General features: G+C 40.6%; 1 protein-coding gene across 1 annotated transcript; it reads left to right on the plus strand.

Moving 5' to 3' along the window:
• The first annotated feature begins 2,814 nt into the window (after positions 1-2,814).
• On the plus strand, positions 2,815-11,643 carry MAP10 (microtubule associated protein 10). The gene has a single exon (XM_088161507.1). It carries the CDS (start codon positions 2,815-2,817, stop codon positions 5,245-5,247), a length of 2,433 nt encoding a protein of 810 aa, XP_088017633.1. The 3' UTR covers positions 5,248-11,643.
• Positions 11,644-18,000: the final 6,357 nt, after the last annotated feature.

The raw sequence follows: 18,000 nt of genomic DNA on the forward strand, positions 1-18,000 counted from the left end.
CCAGCATTTGATCTCTAAAAAACGCAATCTTTAGAACAACACCAGAATAGGCAGATTCTATTGTGAAACTAGCAAAATCCACGCTTTCTCAAGATTTTTTTAAGTGTTGTGCGTCTCAATCCATAAACAGACATAAAATTGCATAGACCTCTGTGTAGAGAAATCGATAAATCTGAAATTGTACAGGAATTAAAGGAAAAAAAAAGACATTTCAAAGCCTTCAAAAGATAGATTTGAACCAAAGTTGCTGAGTTGCTCGTAATGATACCAATTGTCTAGGTTGGAATTTTTTGAGACAGAAAGTTGGTACTTCAAACATACAAAAAAGGTCAGTGAAAGATTTCACTGAATCAGCAAAATGCCTCAGTCTTCCAGTCTTTTAGGAAAAAGACAGAAAATTTGAAGTTTATTTATAAGAAAGGAGAACTGAGAAGAAGCAAAGCTATTTAAAAAAGATTACTAAATGTAACTAATGTAGATCTGAATATGTACCTGTGGTATTTGGAGTGGTAGAGGTAATGAAACTTGGCTCCATAACCCTACTTCTCCAGCAGTGTTTTCTAAATTCACTCTTCAGTGATATGCAATCTAAAGAAGACTTATCACAAGTCTCCTTTAAATGGTGGTTAGTAGAAACTCAGACTATTAGGAAGAAAAACACCGTTTTTTCTCTTAATTTGCAACTCAAAACCAAAATGTCGTTTTCTGTTTATTTTGAGTAGAAAAATGCTCTCATGACCAGAGGATTGACCTAATAAAACACACCAACTGGAACAAACTTAAAATTCCTTACTGCTTTCTATTTCAACAACTGTTTTGTCACTAGCTTGCCGACTGATCTTACACAGCTTATTAACACCTATAGTTTTCACACGTAGTGAGTACTTTTTATTTATATTGTCTGTGCAGAACAAAATACAGACATTGTCTGATTTTCAGGGCCATGCAACTGAAAACTTCAGTGTGCAGAGATTCAGCATCTTAAAACAAGAATATGGTTTCTCTATAATTCACCCCCAGAATCCTCTTGCAGTTAGCACACAGAAAAATTCATCTTCCTCTACAAAGATTACAAATAAAAGAGAATAGAAATCATGGACTAAACTTCATAGTCACAGTAAGGTCCATCTATAAAATGGGCAAAATGCTGATCCATTGTCTTTACAGGGAACCTCAAGAGTGACTATTTGACCATGGTGAAATCTGTCAATTTCAGTGTAACAGCAAGTCTTTCTTCTGCCATTTCTCCTTTATGGAGAATGTCTACTACACTGTCAGGCCCTCCTGATGTGGGAACTGGTTGGAGGAAAAGGAAACACAAGGAAAACAGATGACAGATGGCAGGACATGGAGGCAGTAGTGAAACAGACTGGCCATTTGTCTTGTGTGCCACAATGCCAGTACAATGCCACACGTGAACACTGGCAGCCTTGATGGCAGAAGATGTGTAGCTCTTAGACTCACGTGCTTAGAATAGTGGCAGCAGAGAAACTGAGAACTCAATTACATAATTCTTCAGTCCTGATCACAACACAGAAGTCAAACTCCTTAACCCTCTTCTCAGACATAACACCTAGTGAAAGGTGTTCTTTAAATAATAATCCAGAGACCTGACCAACAGTGAAGAGTTGGATTCTTTCACCACTTCCTAAAAAATTGTGAATTGATAGCTGAATGAAAGTGGAAAAAAAAGGAGGAAATAACCAGAAAGAGAAAAGGGATTGATCTTTCATTAGTTACTTTCCTGCTGGTAAAAGAAGAGGGTATACTGTAATTTTAACCCAACACCCTCAGTTTAGGAGACAATGTTTTAGAGTCAATTTACAAATTGAAGAAAACAAGACAATTTTGCTTCTATCTTAGCAAGTATTTGTTGTGTCTGTGGCAAGGAGACTGTGGTGTAAGAGAAGGCCAGAGAGGAAAGGGCACTCTCTTTGCCAAGCAGGAGGCTGAGGAGTGAAATTCTTCACAAGTGTGTTCACTTCAACTCCCACTTTACATGCAGACAGGAGAGAAAATATGAGTTTAACAATGCATAGCCAAGATACTATGGAGAGACTCTTCAGTATACAGACCTTGACACAGACCCACATGTTTCTCTTGGAGCAGGAACAGGCTGCAACTATCAATAGGACAAGAGGACACAGTCTTAATCTGCACCAAGAGAAGTTTAGATGGACATGAGAAAGAATTCCTTCACAGAAGGGGTCATTAGATATTGGGATGGGCTACCCAGGGAGGTGATGGAGTCACCATTCCTGGAGGCGTTTAGTGCATGACTGGACATGGCACTGAGTGCCACGGTCTGGTTGACGTGGTGACGTTCAGTCAAAGACTGGACTTAATGATATTAGAGGTCTTTTCCAACCCAATTGATTCAGTGAGTCTGTGAATGTGAAAACAGTTTATAGTCCCTCAGTGCCTCCACAAACACCACTCCTGCTGCTTGACGGAGCACAGGGTCCATCCAACTCCCGCTCCTGTCTCTTGAGAACGGCAGTGGGGAATACACGACCAGGAGCACGACGGCTGTCGCCACGACACACCGGGCGTTTGTGAGACACCAGGGACGCCATCCACCCAGCCATCAGGGCAGGCTACAACATGGTTGCTGGAGGCACTTCCCCCGCCCGCGGGACGCCTGAGTGCCGTCGGGCCCGAGTTCCCTGGCGCTGCGGGCTGGGAATCCGCTGCTACCGGGACGCGCCGCACAGGCAGCGGTGCTGCGAGGCGACTCTCGCGAGAGCTCAGCGCGCCTCGCCTGCACCCCGCACACACCCGGGCCTCTCGCGAGAGCGGGGCCCGCCGGCCGGCATGGAGCGGCTGTTCTCGCTGGAGCTGCTGGTGGAGGCGCTGCGGGTGGCGGAGCCGGGGCCCGCGGAGCTCCCGGGGCCCGCGGAACACCCGGCCGTGGCGCTGCGCCTCTTGGACTTCCCCACCCTCGTGCTGCGCCCCGCCGCCGCCGCGCCACCCCTGCGGCCGGGGCAGCCCTTCCCCTTCGGCCGCGGCAAGCGCTGCCTGTTCCGCTGGCGCCCGGACTCGCTTTTCGCCGCGCTCCGCCGGCGCCCGCTCCGCGCCCTGCTCCTGGCGCTGCCCGCCGGGCTCGCCCCGGGACCCCCTCGCCTCCTCGGCAGCTGCGCCGTGTCCCTGGCCCCCGCCGCCGAGCTGCTGCAGCGGCCCGGGGCGCCCTCCTCCTGCGGCCGCCGGGGCCGCTTCGCGGTGCGGGACACCGCGGGCCGCCCCATCGGGGAGCTGGTCCTGGGCTACCGCCTCACCGTCCTGGAGGCCGGCGAGGCGAGTCCTGCCAGCCCCCGCACTGCCACACCGCCTGCCACCAGCCCTGAACCGCGAGACGAGGAGGAAGAGAAAGAAGAGGAGGAGAAGGAGGAGAGCGAAGAGGAGGAGGGTGAGCAGCTGGAAGGCAACGTCTTTTGCCCTCCGCTGCTCTATTACAGCCGCGAGCCGGCTGAGCCTCCGCGGCCGCCAGCAGCAATGGGGCAGTGGAAGCATGTCGAGCCGCAGAGAGCGCAGAAGGACAAGGACCAGAGCCCACCGCGCCCCAGTGCTGGGCCCTCGCTGCTGCACCCTGCTAGCCCTCGACAGCCCCACAACAGCCTGGTGCAGCTGCCGCTGCTCAGTGCCTTGCTGGCGGAGCTGTCGGTGCTCACCCGCAGCGCTGTGCCTGCTGCTGCTGTCCACCCCCATCTCGCCTGGCTCTACCAGGCCCCGGGGAGTGGGGACGCGGCCTCACGGCCGCCCAGTGGTTCCGCTGCCCTCAGGTCTGCTGAGACACCTGTGGGGCCCGGCAGGAGCAGTGAAGTCAAGAGCCCTCAGTTCAGACAAGGCTGTCAAAAGGCCACCTCCCCAGGGTCTTCTGGGGTTGGGAGAAGCCCCAAAAAAGCTGTACCCCAGGGAGAGTCAGCCTGTGAAAGGAACTGCAAAGCTAAGGAGAACAGACCTCCCAGAAAGAAATTGTTGTATGGACTGACAAATACACTGAGGCTACGGCTGCTGCAGACCAACCCGGATAAGCTGATAATTCATGAAAGGAGGGAGCAGTACAGAAAAAAGCAAATGGGGATGCTGAAAGAGAAAAGCCCCTTACCCAAGAGAAAGCTGGTCAGAAATACTGAAGAAGAACATGTGTCTTGCAGGCATTGTAGCACGGGAGGCAGTTCAAAGCGGAATAATCAGTTGGATAAAATGGTTCAGACTTCATTAGAAAACAGTGCTCTCTCAGAGTCTATTTCTGTGACAGGAGTTGTGTCCCCTGGGTTGCAGAAACAGTCTATTCCAAGTCTATCCAGGAACGATTCAATTGCAAGCAAGGAAGGTCCTTACAATATAACTACATCCCCCTTACCAGAGGAAACCATGTTAAAACCTGCTCATGAGGAAAAGCATGCAAAAGCTCACCTCCCAGCAGCATTCCCATCAGATGCTAATGCAAAAAGAAGTTACAATGATGCAATACACTTAGTCCATCATAAAACCGTGGAGCATGATGATGTGTCTGTTGTAAGTGGTCATAAACTAAGCCCCAGCAGGAGTGTTGAAAACAACTCTGAATTCATATACTCTGATGACTTTGTTGCTAGTCCAGAGAACACAGTTTATTCAGAAGATTTCACCAGTGCTGAGTGTGCAGGCAGAGACTCGAAAGTTCTTGACAGCAGTCCTGAACCTCTGTGGCTTGAAAGACCAAAGCAAGATAGGTCAGATACAGAGCCAGAATCCAGCAGGTCCAGAATTTCAAAGACAAGTCAAAGAGCTCAAAGTTCTTCAGATCTTGTGCCAGTTCCTTCAGCTTCATTTCCAGTCCAGTCTCTGAGGAGAAACTGTGACTTTAAAAGCAGCATGGGAACTAGTGCTGAATCTGCTGATTCACTTAACCTTGGTGAGATGGAGGCATCATTATTAGATGAAGAGGAGAAAGCCCAAGAGATGAGTAAGGAAGACAACAGGGGTGATCGACATATTAAAGAGCTATCTACACTGAGAAGCAAACAAGTTAAACGTGGTACTGATCTGAATATAGCAAAGGAGCAGATCTCTGCAGGACAAAAGCAGTCAGGAACTCAAGTTAGCTCTTACTTGCCATCTAACATATCTGATCTTGAACTCAATGTCCTGGAGAACAGTATGTCAGACAAAGAAGATGATTTTCTAGAAAAACTACATGGTCCTAATCAGTACAAAGACATCAGTGAACTGGTAATAAACAAGCTCCCAGGATACACAATGTAATTATAGGATTTCACTGTCTGGATTAAGATACAATATTTAAACTTTGTAAATCATGTTACATTTAGTTGCGCTATGTGCAAGTTAATTTAAGATTCTATCATGCACATTTATTACATCAGTGACTTTAGTTACGAGATTTTTAAAATAAACTACTATTTGAATCTCTAACAAATGGTGTCTACAGCCTGACTTCAGTGTCAGTATCTTAACACAAAAGTAATTCAAACAGCACATGAAACATAACTTACTGTCAATGAAATGAAAGACAGTAGCAGCAAAAGCAAAAATACCCATAAAAGTAGTCCAGGGTAGAAGCAATAACCTGCTACCAGAACAGCCAAGTACAAAATTAATTCCTACCCAAACAGGTGGTTTTATTCCTCCTGAAAATTTCCAAGCTTCCTTTTCGTTAAAAATAGTTACTTAAAACATATAATCACAACCAGTAGCAACACAGAATTTTATCAGCTAGTCAGTATAATAATGTGTTTGTTTCCCTTTTCCATCACTAAATACAGGGACTGGAACTGGATGAACCCTTTTGGAGTTTCTTAGGTTGAAGTTTCATTTAAGTCAGATTTTCACAATTTCTCATAGAATAGTGTAAGAATTTTTGGTGATAGTAAATGTGTATTATCTGGGAAAGCTTTAGGAGGTGGATGGAAGTTACTTGACCTTGAAGACTAAGGGAGTGCAAGGAGTAGGGAAGAGCACAGTAAATCTTCAATGCTTCACAACTCCCTGATTGCATTCTCTGACTGGGGAAAGAGGTGGGGTCAGCACCCACAGTCCAGAAACTTGGAACAAATGAGCATATTATGTCATGATGTAAGGATGCGAGGTAATGAGAAATTTGCCATGTCTCCTTTGCCATTAAGATAGTTGAATTGATGTTTGCTTTTGATTTCAGGTTTGCTTTTTATAGCTTCCAATTGAACTGAATGTCTTCTGTTTAACTATGGAGGTTTTTCTAGAGTCCATATGCTGATCACAAATTTTAGAGATGTTTTTTGACTTGAATCCCTGCCTTAATTCTTAGTCGCATCTACCACCTTTTCTCCTCTCTTTGACTAGTTCATCTCCTATGTCAGCTTTACATTCCTAACTATTTCATCAATTAGGACAGTTATCCTCAGGGTTAAAAGACAAATTTATCCACTCCCCTTTTCTTTATAATTTACAATCTGACTTTTTTCCCACAACTTTTTCATTTCTCACTGTAATTTTCCATGTTCTTGACTGCAAAAGCCTATGTTTACACTTTAACATCTTGGAGGAGATTTTTTCCTTTCCCTCCTACTATGTGTTTATTTTGTAGGAATGACAGTACCTCTCCTATTTAAAGCATGAACATCTGTGAGGATTATTGGAGTATCTAGTGTTGACTTCTTAAAACACCACTACTAATATTTTTAATCCAAAGGTATACAGCTGAAATTACCTATATAGCAAAGGAATCTCTGGCCAGAGCAATTCCTAAATCTTATTTAGGGTGTCTTTCATCTGCTACAATTTTAGACCAAAATATTTTTTTTTTCTTCCACTGCTGTGGACTTCTTTGATACACACGGATTCAGACTGTCATTTATCCATGCCAGCTACTCTGATTTTATTGATGGAGTAATCTCTTGCACTTCTCAGGAGCAAAACTGTCATTAAAATACAATGCTGACCAACCATTTTTACAGTGTGGTTATTTAAATGAATTGCTAATGCTACAAGTGCACAAGTTGAAGAACATTATTTAAGAAAATTTTATTTCGAAAATAAAAGTTTATTTTCAACTCCAGGTGGCTTGAAACTCAAAGGCGAATTTCCAGTCTTTTTTCTATCCCTTATTCCATGTTCACTTTTCAATTTCCAGAAGCAAATACAGTAGAAGCAATATTTCTTTTGTTTAAATAATGGAACTAATCTCTTGTCAGCTAATTTTATTTGGAATAACATTTCTAATGTTTACTGTGTAATAGAATTTATAATTTTATCAGGAGAATGATGAAAATGACAAAAAAAATGCATACTAGGAAGAAAATAGGAGACATTACACTAGAACAAAACTGCAGCATCATGCTTGGATGGCTTAGCTTGTTTTTCCTTTTCAAATATATTTTCCAGGTAGTGATTATTGCATGGAAAGGTTAGCAGATAGTTTCTACCCCCAGGGATAATAGTCTTTTCAGATAGTAATATCTTGTTGTGAAAGTAAATGAATTTTTACTTAACATTCAAACAGCAACTCTCAGTCAACAAAAATGGGAAAGAACTTTATTATTGAAAACCCATAAATCACTATATTGGCAAGAAAGATCAGAGGTTTAATAAGTGATTTCTCTAATGGAGCTATTACACCAGTCGTTCATAAAGACAACCTCTGAACTGTAAGTGCTGAATTGCATGGATGATGTTTGTGCAGGGGATATGACAATATGCTGGGAGAAGCAAGTAATAGTAGCATATACACTGCAATTCTTGCACAGCTATCCCAGAAGTAACATAAATATTTAAGAATGCATGGTCTTATTGACTCATTATATCTAAAAATCTCCTTGCTGCACACTATTAAACAGGAATCTATAGTTACTTCAAGTTTTATATTGTTGTAAACTTCAAACTTCACTACAGCAGAATTAAAGGGTGAGAATTACTTAAACTTACAGATCCTCACTAAACAAAGCCACCTAACTGCTTACTTTAGACTTGTTCCTTTAACAAGATTGCTTTTAATCTGTATATTTTAGAAATAAGTTAGATGAGTATTCAAAAAGATAGTTTCATTGCTTAAATTAAGGGTGGTTTAATCTGCCAAATATAAGTGAACTTTATGTTTTACAACAAGACCCAAACCAAGAAATAAATTCTTAAATCTACACATTAATTCAGATTTTATGACTGTTGCTATAACTGTTTTTTAAACAGTTACTTCAGCATAAATTTATTAAAGTAAAGTTAGGTAGCCACTACTATGTAACTAATGATGCAATGGGAAGAGCAGGATACCAAATACTGGTAGTTTCTGGCACTCTTCCCCTTCTATTGTAATATTTTCTTGTTGCTAAGTACTTCTTACATTCTTATTACTTGATGGCCAAGAACAGTGCTAAGAAGCCAGGTAGGTTTCCTCCATTTCATTTTTTTATGCCTCAGCACTCTGATTAGATGACACAGTTTTTCTTCTCTGTGATTTCTCTGGTGACAGTTCCTACCACCTATTTTACTACTTGTAATCCCTTCATCATTTTGGAAATCCTTTCCCTCAGTTTTCTGAAATTCCATCCAGCCTTTGTAATTGTGGGATTGAACTTTTGACTCGTTTCTTACTACTTTCATTTTTCTAGGTCCCAGTATTTGCCTGGTATTGTAATAATTTTGCTTCTCTTTGTGTAAGTGCTGCTCAGAGTTAAATGCTAATCATTATTTAGAAATCTCTGACTTTTCTTTCATTTTCTCAGCATTTGTCACCAGCATCTACTTTACTACTTGCTCATCTTTGTCTAAAAAGAAGTCAAATCACTGAATCCTGTATTTACACCTTTAAAAGGTTTTGTTGACTTCTACATGCAGAAACTTCACTAGCTGCTGTGTACCACCACTCATTCAGAGCTGTAGAATGACTGTCCAGAACCGTGAACATCTGCCCATAGTTATCACTTGCCATGGCAGATATCAGGCTTCTCTACCTCTACCAAATCCTGCCTTTAAAACTTTTTTAAAGTTTTGATTTCCAAATTAACTTTTCTTTTAAGATGACTGAGGCCATCTCTGTGAGAACAGATGTTGGCTTAAATTTAATGTGCATTTAGACCTAATGGCAATCACATCTGCTATAGCTAATGTTTGCTACCAGATAGCTGCTAGCATTTTCCATCCTCTCTTTCAGTCAGTATACTTCTCAATTTTAATTTCATTTTTGTTCACACTGAAGTTCTTCTCTCATGTTTAATCCCTTGTATGCATGCAGTTCTGTTATGTTGAAGTCACCCAGACAAGCTGCAACTTCACTGTCTTTTTCATGTTTGGCATTGACATTAAACTTTTTGCTTTCGTTTGGCTTTTATGATTTCATTTGTCTGAATTTTATATGGCAATTGTAATGTAAACCTCCCCTGACTTTACAGAATTGCTCGCATATTCCCAGAAGCGTATTCTGTGTTCTCTATTGTTTTCTAGAGGATAAATTTGAGTGTCTCATGCTGGAGAAAACAGTATTAATCTTCAATTCTGCAGAGACCTCTGCAAATGATTCATTTACCAATTGTTTAAAATAACATGGCTTGGTAGAGGGAGTGATTAAATAACATCTGAGATACATATTGCTCCTAACTAAATGAACATTTAAAGATTGATTCAGGTACAGAGAATAAAAACCCCAAAGCCAAACAAACCCACCTTCCCTCCTGAAACAACAAAAAACCCCCCATAAAACTAAAATGTTAACTAAATCAATTTCAGATGTCTCTTATATATTATTATTCTAATCATAGATATTTTACAAACATTTTGGGTATTACCTTGAAAATTTCCTTGGTGCCTTCATGTTCTCTATTTATCTATTAACAGAAGGTAGTAGGTTTTTAAAAGGAAATAAAGGTATTTAAGTTGTCAAATCCCCTGAAATTCCATGAGAATTAGTCACCTCAAAAATGGTTGTGGAATGGAAACCCATGCAGAGGACTCGAACTGTATTATCGCTTGGAATGCAAAAATGTTTTTGAAAGAAGATAAGTCGTGCTTCAACAAATATTTTCAGAGGCATTTGGAAAGTTTAGTGGTATCAGGACTGAAAGAAACTCCCTTGGTATCAAGGATATTCCAGCCCTTTTTCTCTTGTTTTTAACTGTTGGCAGATTCAGTATTTTCCTGTCCCTTATGCTTATGTAGAGAGTACTTAACCTTTGACTCCTCCCTAAATTTCCCTGCCAACAGGATATTCAGAATTTATTTCAGAGACATCTTCTCCTGCCTGCCCCATTATGCCTTTCACCTTGATGCCTTACCTGTTCCAGTTTCTCATCGTGTATTTCATGCCATCTTGAGAATTCATCTTGCCCTACTTATTCAAAAAAACTCCTAACACTTCTCGGACACTCACTGATTTGTTCTCATTTTTGATATCAAACTAAAGTTCTGGCCATTATCTTCAGGGTTCTGCATGGTTTATCCCCTTCCTGCCTCTATAAACCTGTTTCCTTCTGTGTATCCATTTCTATGTAACTCTACTTTCATTTTAAAAAAAAGGAAGTTACGTCTGTGTTTCCTTCCTTCACATCACCCCTGATCATCCTCTCTGTGGGTACCTGTTTTGTCTAGAGTTCTTGTCCACAGGAACATGGCAGACATAAAAGTTTAGATAGAAACCATCAGATCATGTCTGATCTTCTCTACATTGCAGTCCTTAACATTTTGTATACTTACTCCTGACAGCTGGTGTCAACACTAGGATAAGAACAAGGTAATGATCAAAATGTAATGGCATATGTAGTGAAGGAAACTCTTCAGGATGTATTGTCAAAGCTTGCTAACATCTGACACAGTATGTGAGAAGCTCTCATGTACCATAGGATGCAGTTTTAATTTTCTTATCCATAACTTTAACAAGACTCAGCAATAGAATTCCTGTATGTATGAAAATCTGTTTGTTAACAGCCTTTGGATTGTTGCAGGTCTCTCATCTCCTGCTGCTTCTGCAGTGTTACTCTACAGACCTACAAACACTATGGGTTTATTTGTAAAGTGGAATACATATATAGCATTTCTTCAAAACCATCTTCAACAGGGTTCAGGATCCTTCAATGAAAAGACAAGAACCTGAATTCAAGGTACTTCAGTACATTTCCTACATACCCATTTTTAATAAAAAAATATTGGAGCATATTCATCATTATCAAAACCTTTATCAACAGAAGATTTAGTAAATTTTCAATGACAACAGAAGATTTGCTGACCTGATGCTTCCCTGATACTCATCACTGTTACTCCACTTTTTCATTGCATCCTTTTTTCAAATTTTTAGCTGTTGATTAAATTCTGTTAAATTAAACACATGCCATGTGAACTTATTATGGCTTGATACAGTCAAGGTCTGCATCAAGGAAAGCACTAATTGCAAAAGAGTCTTGACTAAAGTTTCCTTTTTGTTTTTCTGATACCTTATAGCAGCACAGTAGCCAGCCAAAGAAGCATCCCTTGTCAGTTACTGATCGCATTTATATGTCGCAAATATATGTCCAGAACAGTGAGTCATGGCCAAACTTGGAGAATTGTGTCAAGTTGGGGGCTAAGTTCCAGATGTTCCTCTGAAATTTTCTGTGCTTCTTTTGAAGTCTTAAAACGGAACTGAAATTTTGTTTCCCCAGCCTCTATGAGATTTCCAATAAACAAAAAGGAGGACAAAACTAATTTTCTAGTAAGTGTCCTTATCTTCTTAAACACACATCAAACCTAGACACAGGAAAGTTATTCAAGGAATGTTTACAGAAACCATTTGAGAAATATTTCCAAGCACTTTCCCATTCCACTTAACATCACAAATAATTTGAGAACAGCATCCTTCACTGTACTTATTACTTTTACTTCTGATCTCAATAGGAAGAACTGTGAAGATACACATTTTGTTTTGGTTTGAGTTTTGCAATAGTGTAGATCTCAGCAGTCCTGCTTTTACTGGAGCCATTTCACACAGGCCTGCCAACAGTTCTGCAACTGGAGTAAATACCAAAGTTATGGATCAGATGTACAGCAGAAAGCAGACTAAAGCTGTACTGATGCAATAGTAACAAGAGTTTGATCCCTACACTCCAGGTCAAAGAAAGTACCTGTTTCTGGAAGAGCTCCACAGGTCTTGCATTTTGACCCATGGGACATTAAAATGAAGACAGACAGACAATACAAGGAAGGAGGAAGTAAGTTTTATAGAGATGAGTCCCTCTTGGATGGAACCATTTGCTTCTCCCTTGGCTAACTTAAGCATCTCAACTGGTGTCTCAGTTAGCTTCCTGATTATACAGGGAAGAATTTGTCTTTTAAGACCATCTGAATAAAAATTGCCAATATATCAGAAATTACATTTTGACTATTTCTGCACAACACACCACAACTTGCTGATCTTTTCTTTCTTTTCAGTCTAGGAGTTATTCTGGGTAAAAACAAGCAGTACACACAGAAACATATATCACCACATACCTTTTGACACCCCAATTTAAGATAACAGAGTAAAGCAAAAACAACCAAAGAAGCAAAAAGGAAAGCCCTGTCACTCAAAATTTAGAAATTGCTAGAAAGTCACCAGTGGTGACAGGGATTCCTTGTTCTTTCATTTTTCATCATTTTCCTGACAGCATTGGGGAATATCAGCAAGAGTTTCAGGCACATCTAGAGGTTAAGTGCAAAAAATGTCTCTTGAAGCAAATGTATCAGCTAGGAAACCTCCTGTCCCCACTCAAGGAAGTGGTCAGGAAATCCATCAATCACCACATCATCTATTATTACACTCTGTTTTCCAAAACTGTCTTTGTGATTGTCCTTAGTTCCTGTGTCTAAAAGGGCAGCTGGTTCTGTCTGTCAGTATCATGTTTGTTACTTCTGAAGAGACCAAAATAATTTTGTCCATTTCTGCATGACAGCTCCCTCTTGCCATTTACTCAGAGCAGCCCAGATGTCTGCTCTTATAAGAATCTTCTGCAACCACTTTATCTTCTCCTCCTTCATTATCCCACATACAGTCACAGAACCAGCTACAAGAAGAAAGGCCAACCTACCACTTCATGTGCACAACCGAAAGGGAAAAGAACTCCAAGGACAAGAGCATGCAGAGAAGCAGGGTCCAATCCATGCCTGCAACCATGCCTGCAACTTTACCAGGCTTTAGTGATCATCCTCCCTTTCTGCCAAGGATAGGCCTGAAGCTCATGACACACACTTTTAAACCCAGTACAGCGAGTGTATTTCCTGGCCCAAAAGGTCCTAAGCAAGAGTTCCAGGAGTATGAAATGTATTGATGCACATCCTCTCAGTGTGTATCCTTTCTTACCTTTCATAAACCTGCTATGCTCAGCAGATTTCCTTCATTTGTTTGTCCTGTTAACACCTACTCCAAATTCCCAGTTTGGGTATCGTATCCCATATTGTGAAAAGCATTTGCCTCCGGACAATTGTTACTTATATTACACATACTGTGTAGTGTCATATGATGAGACAGTGAGACTTGAATTACCAACTTGATTGGATTATAGTTTTTACAATCTCTGAAATTCTGATTTTTTTAATAAGGACCCACTAGTTTATTGAACTTAAAAAGCTGTTTGGGTCTCGTGGAAATTTATTACTTTACATAGATAAATACTGAAGCGATTCCTTTTACATTATTTAAACGTTAAGATATGCATATTAAACATTTGCAAAGTACGTACAGTAATTGTCCCAGTAACATTAGCATAAAAATCGTCTGCTGCAATCCAGCACAGAATATGTGGACATAACTATTAGGAACCATCTGGTGACCTGGCACTTGCTGCTACAGGAATGAAATTTTAATTAAGTTTTATTATCAGAAAGTGTAAGTGACAGCTCCCACTTGAAACCTCTGAGCCAGTAAACTGTCCACATAAAGAGAAGGATGTCACCCAGTTAATAGGTTGGATCACACTGCTTGATTACATACTTTGTAAGTAATGTGCTCCTTCCTCATGTTCTTGGGCATGAATTGCTTGTGGAGTTGGAACTTTTAAGAAAAGCTAACCATATGGCAGGTAAATTGGGAATCACTGCAATTTACTGAGAACAAGGCAATACAATAGATGAGTCACTTATCCCCCAGGTTTAGCATGCCAGGATTGCATATTATGGAAGATAAAAGCCCAAAGGAAAGACTGTATTGTAACAATAAGACTATTCCAGCTACCACTTCACCTGCATCTGGGTTTACCTGGAGCTGTGAAACAAAGCTCAGAAGTATAAGAAAACTTCTCTCCTGCCCTGGCACTCACCTTACTATCAGACAGTGATTCATTCAGGTGCTGGTCTTCAGGGTCTCAAAATAGCAGCCCATCAGTACCAGATGAACAAGCCCTAGATTTCCTGTCTTCTCTCAGCCATTGGTAACTATTACTGCTATCTTTAACATTTAGGATATAACATTTAGGATAGAGTCTATCAAAAAAAGTCACCTCATCCAAAAATGGTTCATCTTTTCTATATTACAGTTGAGTTATAATTCTAGTTCCAGTAAAGGCATTGGCTCTGCAGGTACTGACCCATGAAAGTTATTAAAGATCTCGATTTTGAGGTCAATAAACCAATTTACGATTCAATCACAAGCACCTGGAGAAGGTCTGTTCTGCTTCTGCCATCTCCAGTTGTCTAAACCAGAATCAGAATTTGCAAATAAGAAAATTAAATCCAGATTGTAGCCCTCTGCACGTTGGGTTAATCCAAGAAAATTCCACAGATCCACACTGCTGAGGAGAGTTACAGTTTCAATCTTTGGAGAATTTCTCCAGTGCACTTTCACAAATATGCAGATACACTTGACTTTGCAACATTAACCTTGAAGTGTCACAGCTTAAGAAGTAGATGATTTCTCTACATTCATTTTTAAAGCTTCAGCAATTCTCTTTTAGCAAAAGTAACTGCATAGACAGAAATCACTGCCATCTTCTGCACAACAAAATCTCAGCCTTTAGATTAAGCTTCATTGCACAAATATGATGTTGGTTAGTCTTTATATTTATGCTTTTGGGGCATTTTATGTTAAATAATGTATTCTTCACTCACAAAATTATTTCTTTTAGGCACTATGTTTTGTAAGGCAGCAAGCTTTGTACAAACAGCAACTACTGTCAATGTTGAAAAACCCTAACATAAATTGACTCTACTCCTAAATTCAAGCAAACATCAGTAGCATAATCCTTTTCTCAGAGTAAGCTCTACTTGGAAACTAAATGGCCAAAGTGCTCCCAAGGGCAGCAATTAGTATTTTAGCCAGTGGATTCATTTGAGGAGACTTGTAAATTTAATTAATTCCCTAGTAGTCAATCCATCATAGTCACTAATATGCTGGCAATCTTTCTACTGATAATGTTGCCAATACATTATAAGCCCTCATTTATTGCCTTAAATTTTAATTCCATGAATTCTGCATGTGAACCCTTCTCAGATGGTGATACTTTGTGCTAATGCAATCATAGATGGGCCATTTGGGAGCATAACAACCCAGTACACTTACCAGGACATCACTGGGAAGGCAGGACATTTCTCACCCAAGATTCTTTCTCTCTTACATCCCTAATACCTGTGCCTCTAAACTAAAACATAATTATACCTACCTGTTCTGGGCTTCATTTTATGGATTAGAGGAAAGCACAGGGAACAGGTCTGAGTGAAAACTAAGGCTCCCTATATATTCAGACAGCTTTTAGACATGAATATGGAAGTGCTGAATTCAGCAGTGGCATACAGAACTACAGGCAATAGTGCTTGAAGAAATCAAGAATTCCTCTAACCCATCTCCTTGCCCTCAGACAAAAATCAACTTGTAACTATATCAGTCCTGACAGATTTTTGTCTAGCTCTTTTTTAGAAAAAAAAAAAAAGAAAAATCAGTAAGAGATTAAGCATCTTCCCCAGGCACCATGTTCCTGTGCTTAATTATCCTGAATATTAAAGGTTTTCCCGGGGTCAAACCTCAGTGCCCACTGATAAAATTTAAGTCCATTATTTTCCCTCTTATATGCCACAGACAAAGAGAGCTATTTTTCCCTTCCTCTTTAAGAGAGCTATTTTTCCCTTCCTCTTTAAGAGAGCTTTCTGCATACTTAGGACTTGTCTTTCCTCTTGTTTTTTCTCTGGACAAAGCAACCACAGCTCTTTCAGCCTTCCCTCACAGGCCATTAGTGGTTCTTGTTGCTTCCCAATAAGCACCATACACATCTTCAGTGGGATACAGTATCCTAAGCTATATACTGACACTCCAGTGGAAGTTTCTCTAGGACCTCATACACCTTTCAGTCTCTCCCTGTTTAGTATTACCTGCAAGTATAATACCCATGCTCCCTCTTCTATCAATTTATTTCTAATGAAAAGATTGAGTATGCCCAGAGTCATAAGACCCCTACAATGCCTCACTACTGCTTACCACCATTTGATCAGTGACCCACGGAGAACTATGCACTAAGAACACAAAACCAGCCACATGACAAATTTCACATCCAGAGCATGTTTCCCCAGCTTATCTGCAGGAATGTGAGAGCATTCTAATGTCAGGGCTTGTGACATCTATTGATTCTCCCCATCAAAGCAGCCTGTCGATATGGTCATAGAAAAAAAATAGATTAGTATGATATAATTTCTTCTTGACAAATCCATGCTGGCTATTATTCCTTTCCTTGTCAACTTTCAAGCACTAATATAATGTTTAATGTGATTATTTGTTACAGCATTTTCCCTTGCAGATTTCCAAAGGGAAACAGACAACATGCAGATAATTGGTAGTAAGGATACACTGTCTAGAAAAACAAATTATGAGTAAGGGAACAAAACATACCTCAGTAGCTTATGTCTATAAGCAACCAAAACTCTAATAGAACAAAGTGCAGTTGAACAGAAGAAAATAAACCATATCTTTAAGTGAGACTAAAAAAATCCTTTATGGTTCTTACTCATCTTTAGTTATTGTTAAGGTAGGCTCACCAGAACACACAAAAACTTAATAGTGATAACATTAAACCATAGCAGTATGATCAGATGCCTTCAAATCCCTGAACAACTTTGCCTTAACTGCTATCAAACGACACTAACAAGACATGCAGTTCGAGAGGCTCTAAAGAGAAGTAAATAAAGTTGCATTTCCACTAAATAGAAAATGCGTTTCTGTGTAGGCTGGAAATTATTTACGGTACAGATTTCTTACCATCAATGTTTAGGAAGAAATTTCCTTCCAGATGTAATCAGGAAGAGCATCAAGCACCAGCTCTTGTTGACAAAAGAACTCAAATGCTTATAGGGACATAGTACTTGGGCTATGTCAAAAATAAGAAACTAAGCAGACCCAGAGCATAGACCTGTGCCCTGGTACATCTGCAGCCATGCTGTTTAACAGCCTGCAGCTCACCAGCTGGGTTTTAATTGCACCCACATGTGCAGGCTTGGGCTGGGGGACAGCATGGGCTGGGGCCAGCTCCCAGGAAACAGACCTCATAAGACTGTCCCTGTCTAGAAGAAAAAGAATGCGAAGATATTGAAATGATCACGACCTTTCCACTTGACAATGGGCTGGAAGGTAAACACAGCCTGCTATATTCACTATTAGGTATGTAGCCTTGAAGACCAGACTGGAAACAGAAAAGGTTTCCCAAAGTGGTGAAAAGCATCCTACTGAGAATTTGGGACAAGCTCAGATCATGTATCTACCCAGTCCCTCAGTGCCATCTCAATGCTGTATTTTTGCTTTAGCCTGGAAGTAGCTTGCTCTCTGCTCACCACACCAAAAGGCCAGGCTAGGTATCCAATGGCTCATACAGAAAGGGCAGGGAAAAGGACCCAAATCCCTACAGGCCTTGCCCACAGATCCTAGTGTGTGCCTGTGTAGAGCAGCATACCTCCCTTTCTCCCTTTTTTTTCCCCATTCAAGAACTGTAATTTCCTCTTCACGTTATAGCAGGTTCTAGTCCACAACCAGGAGAGATTGATATGAACCTGTTTTCCCTATGGAAGGGCATAATCTCAAAGTTATCTTTTCTCCTCAAAGGACAGGGCCCCTCC

The sequence above is a fragment of the Sturnus vulgaris genome, chromosome 3 (assembly GCF_052056855.1).
Source record: "Sturnus vulgaris isolate bStuVul1 chromosome 3, bStuVul1.hap1, whole genome shotgun sequence".
Lineage (NCBI taxonomy): Eukaryota > Metazoa > Chordata > Aves > Passeriformes > Sturnidae > Sturnus > Sturnus vulgaris.

Coding starts and splice junctions, on each gene's coding strand:
- MAP10 (XM_088161507.1), top strand. CDS start 2,815: ATGGAGCGGCTGTTCTCGCTGGAGCTGCTGGTGGAGGCGCTGCGGGTG.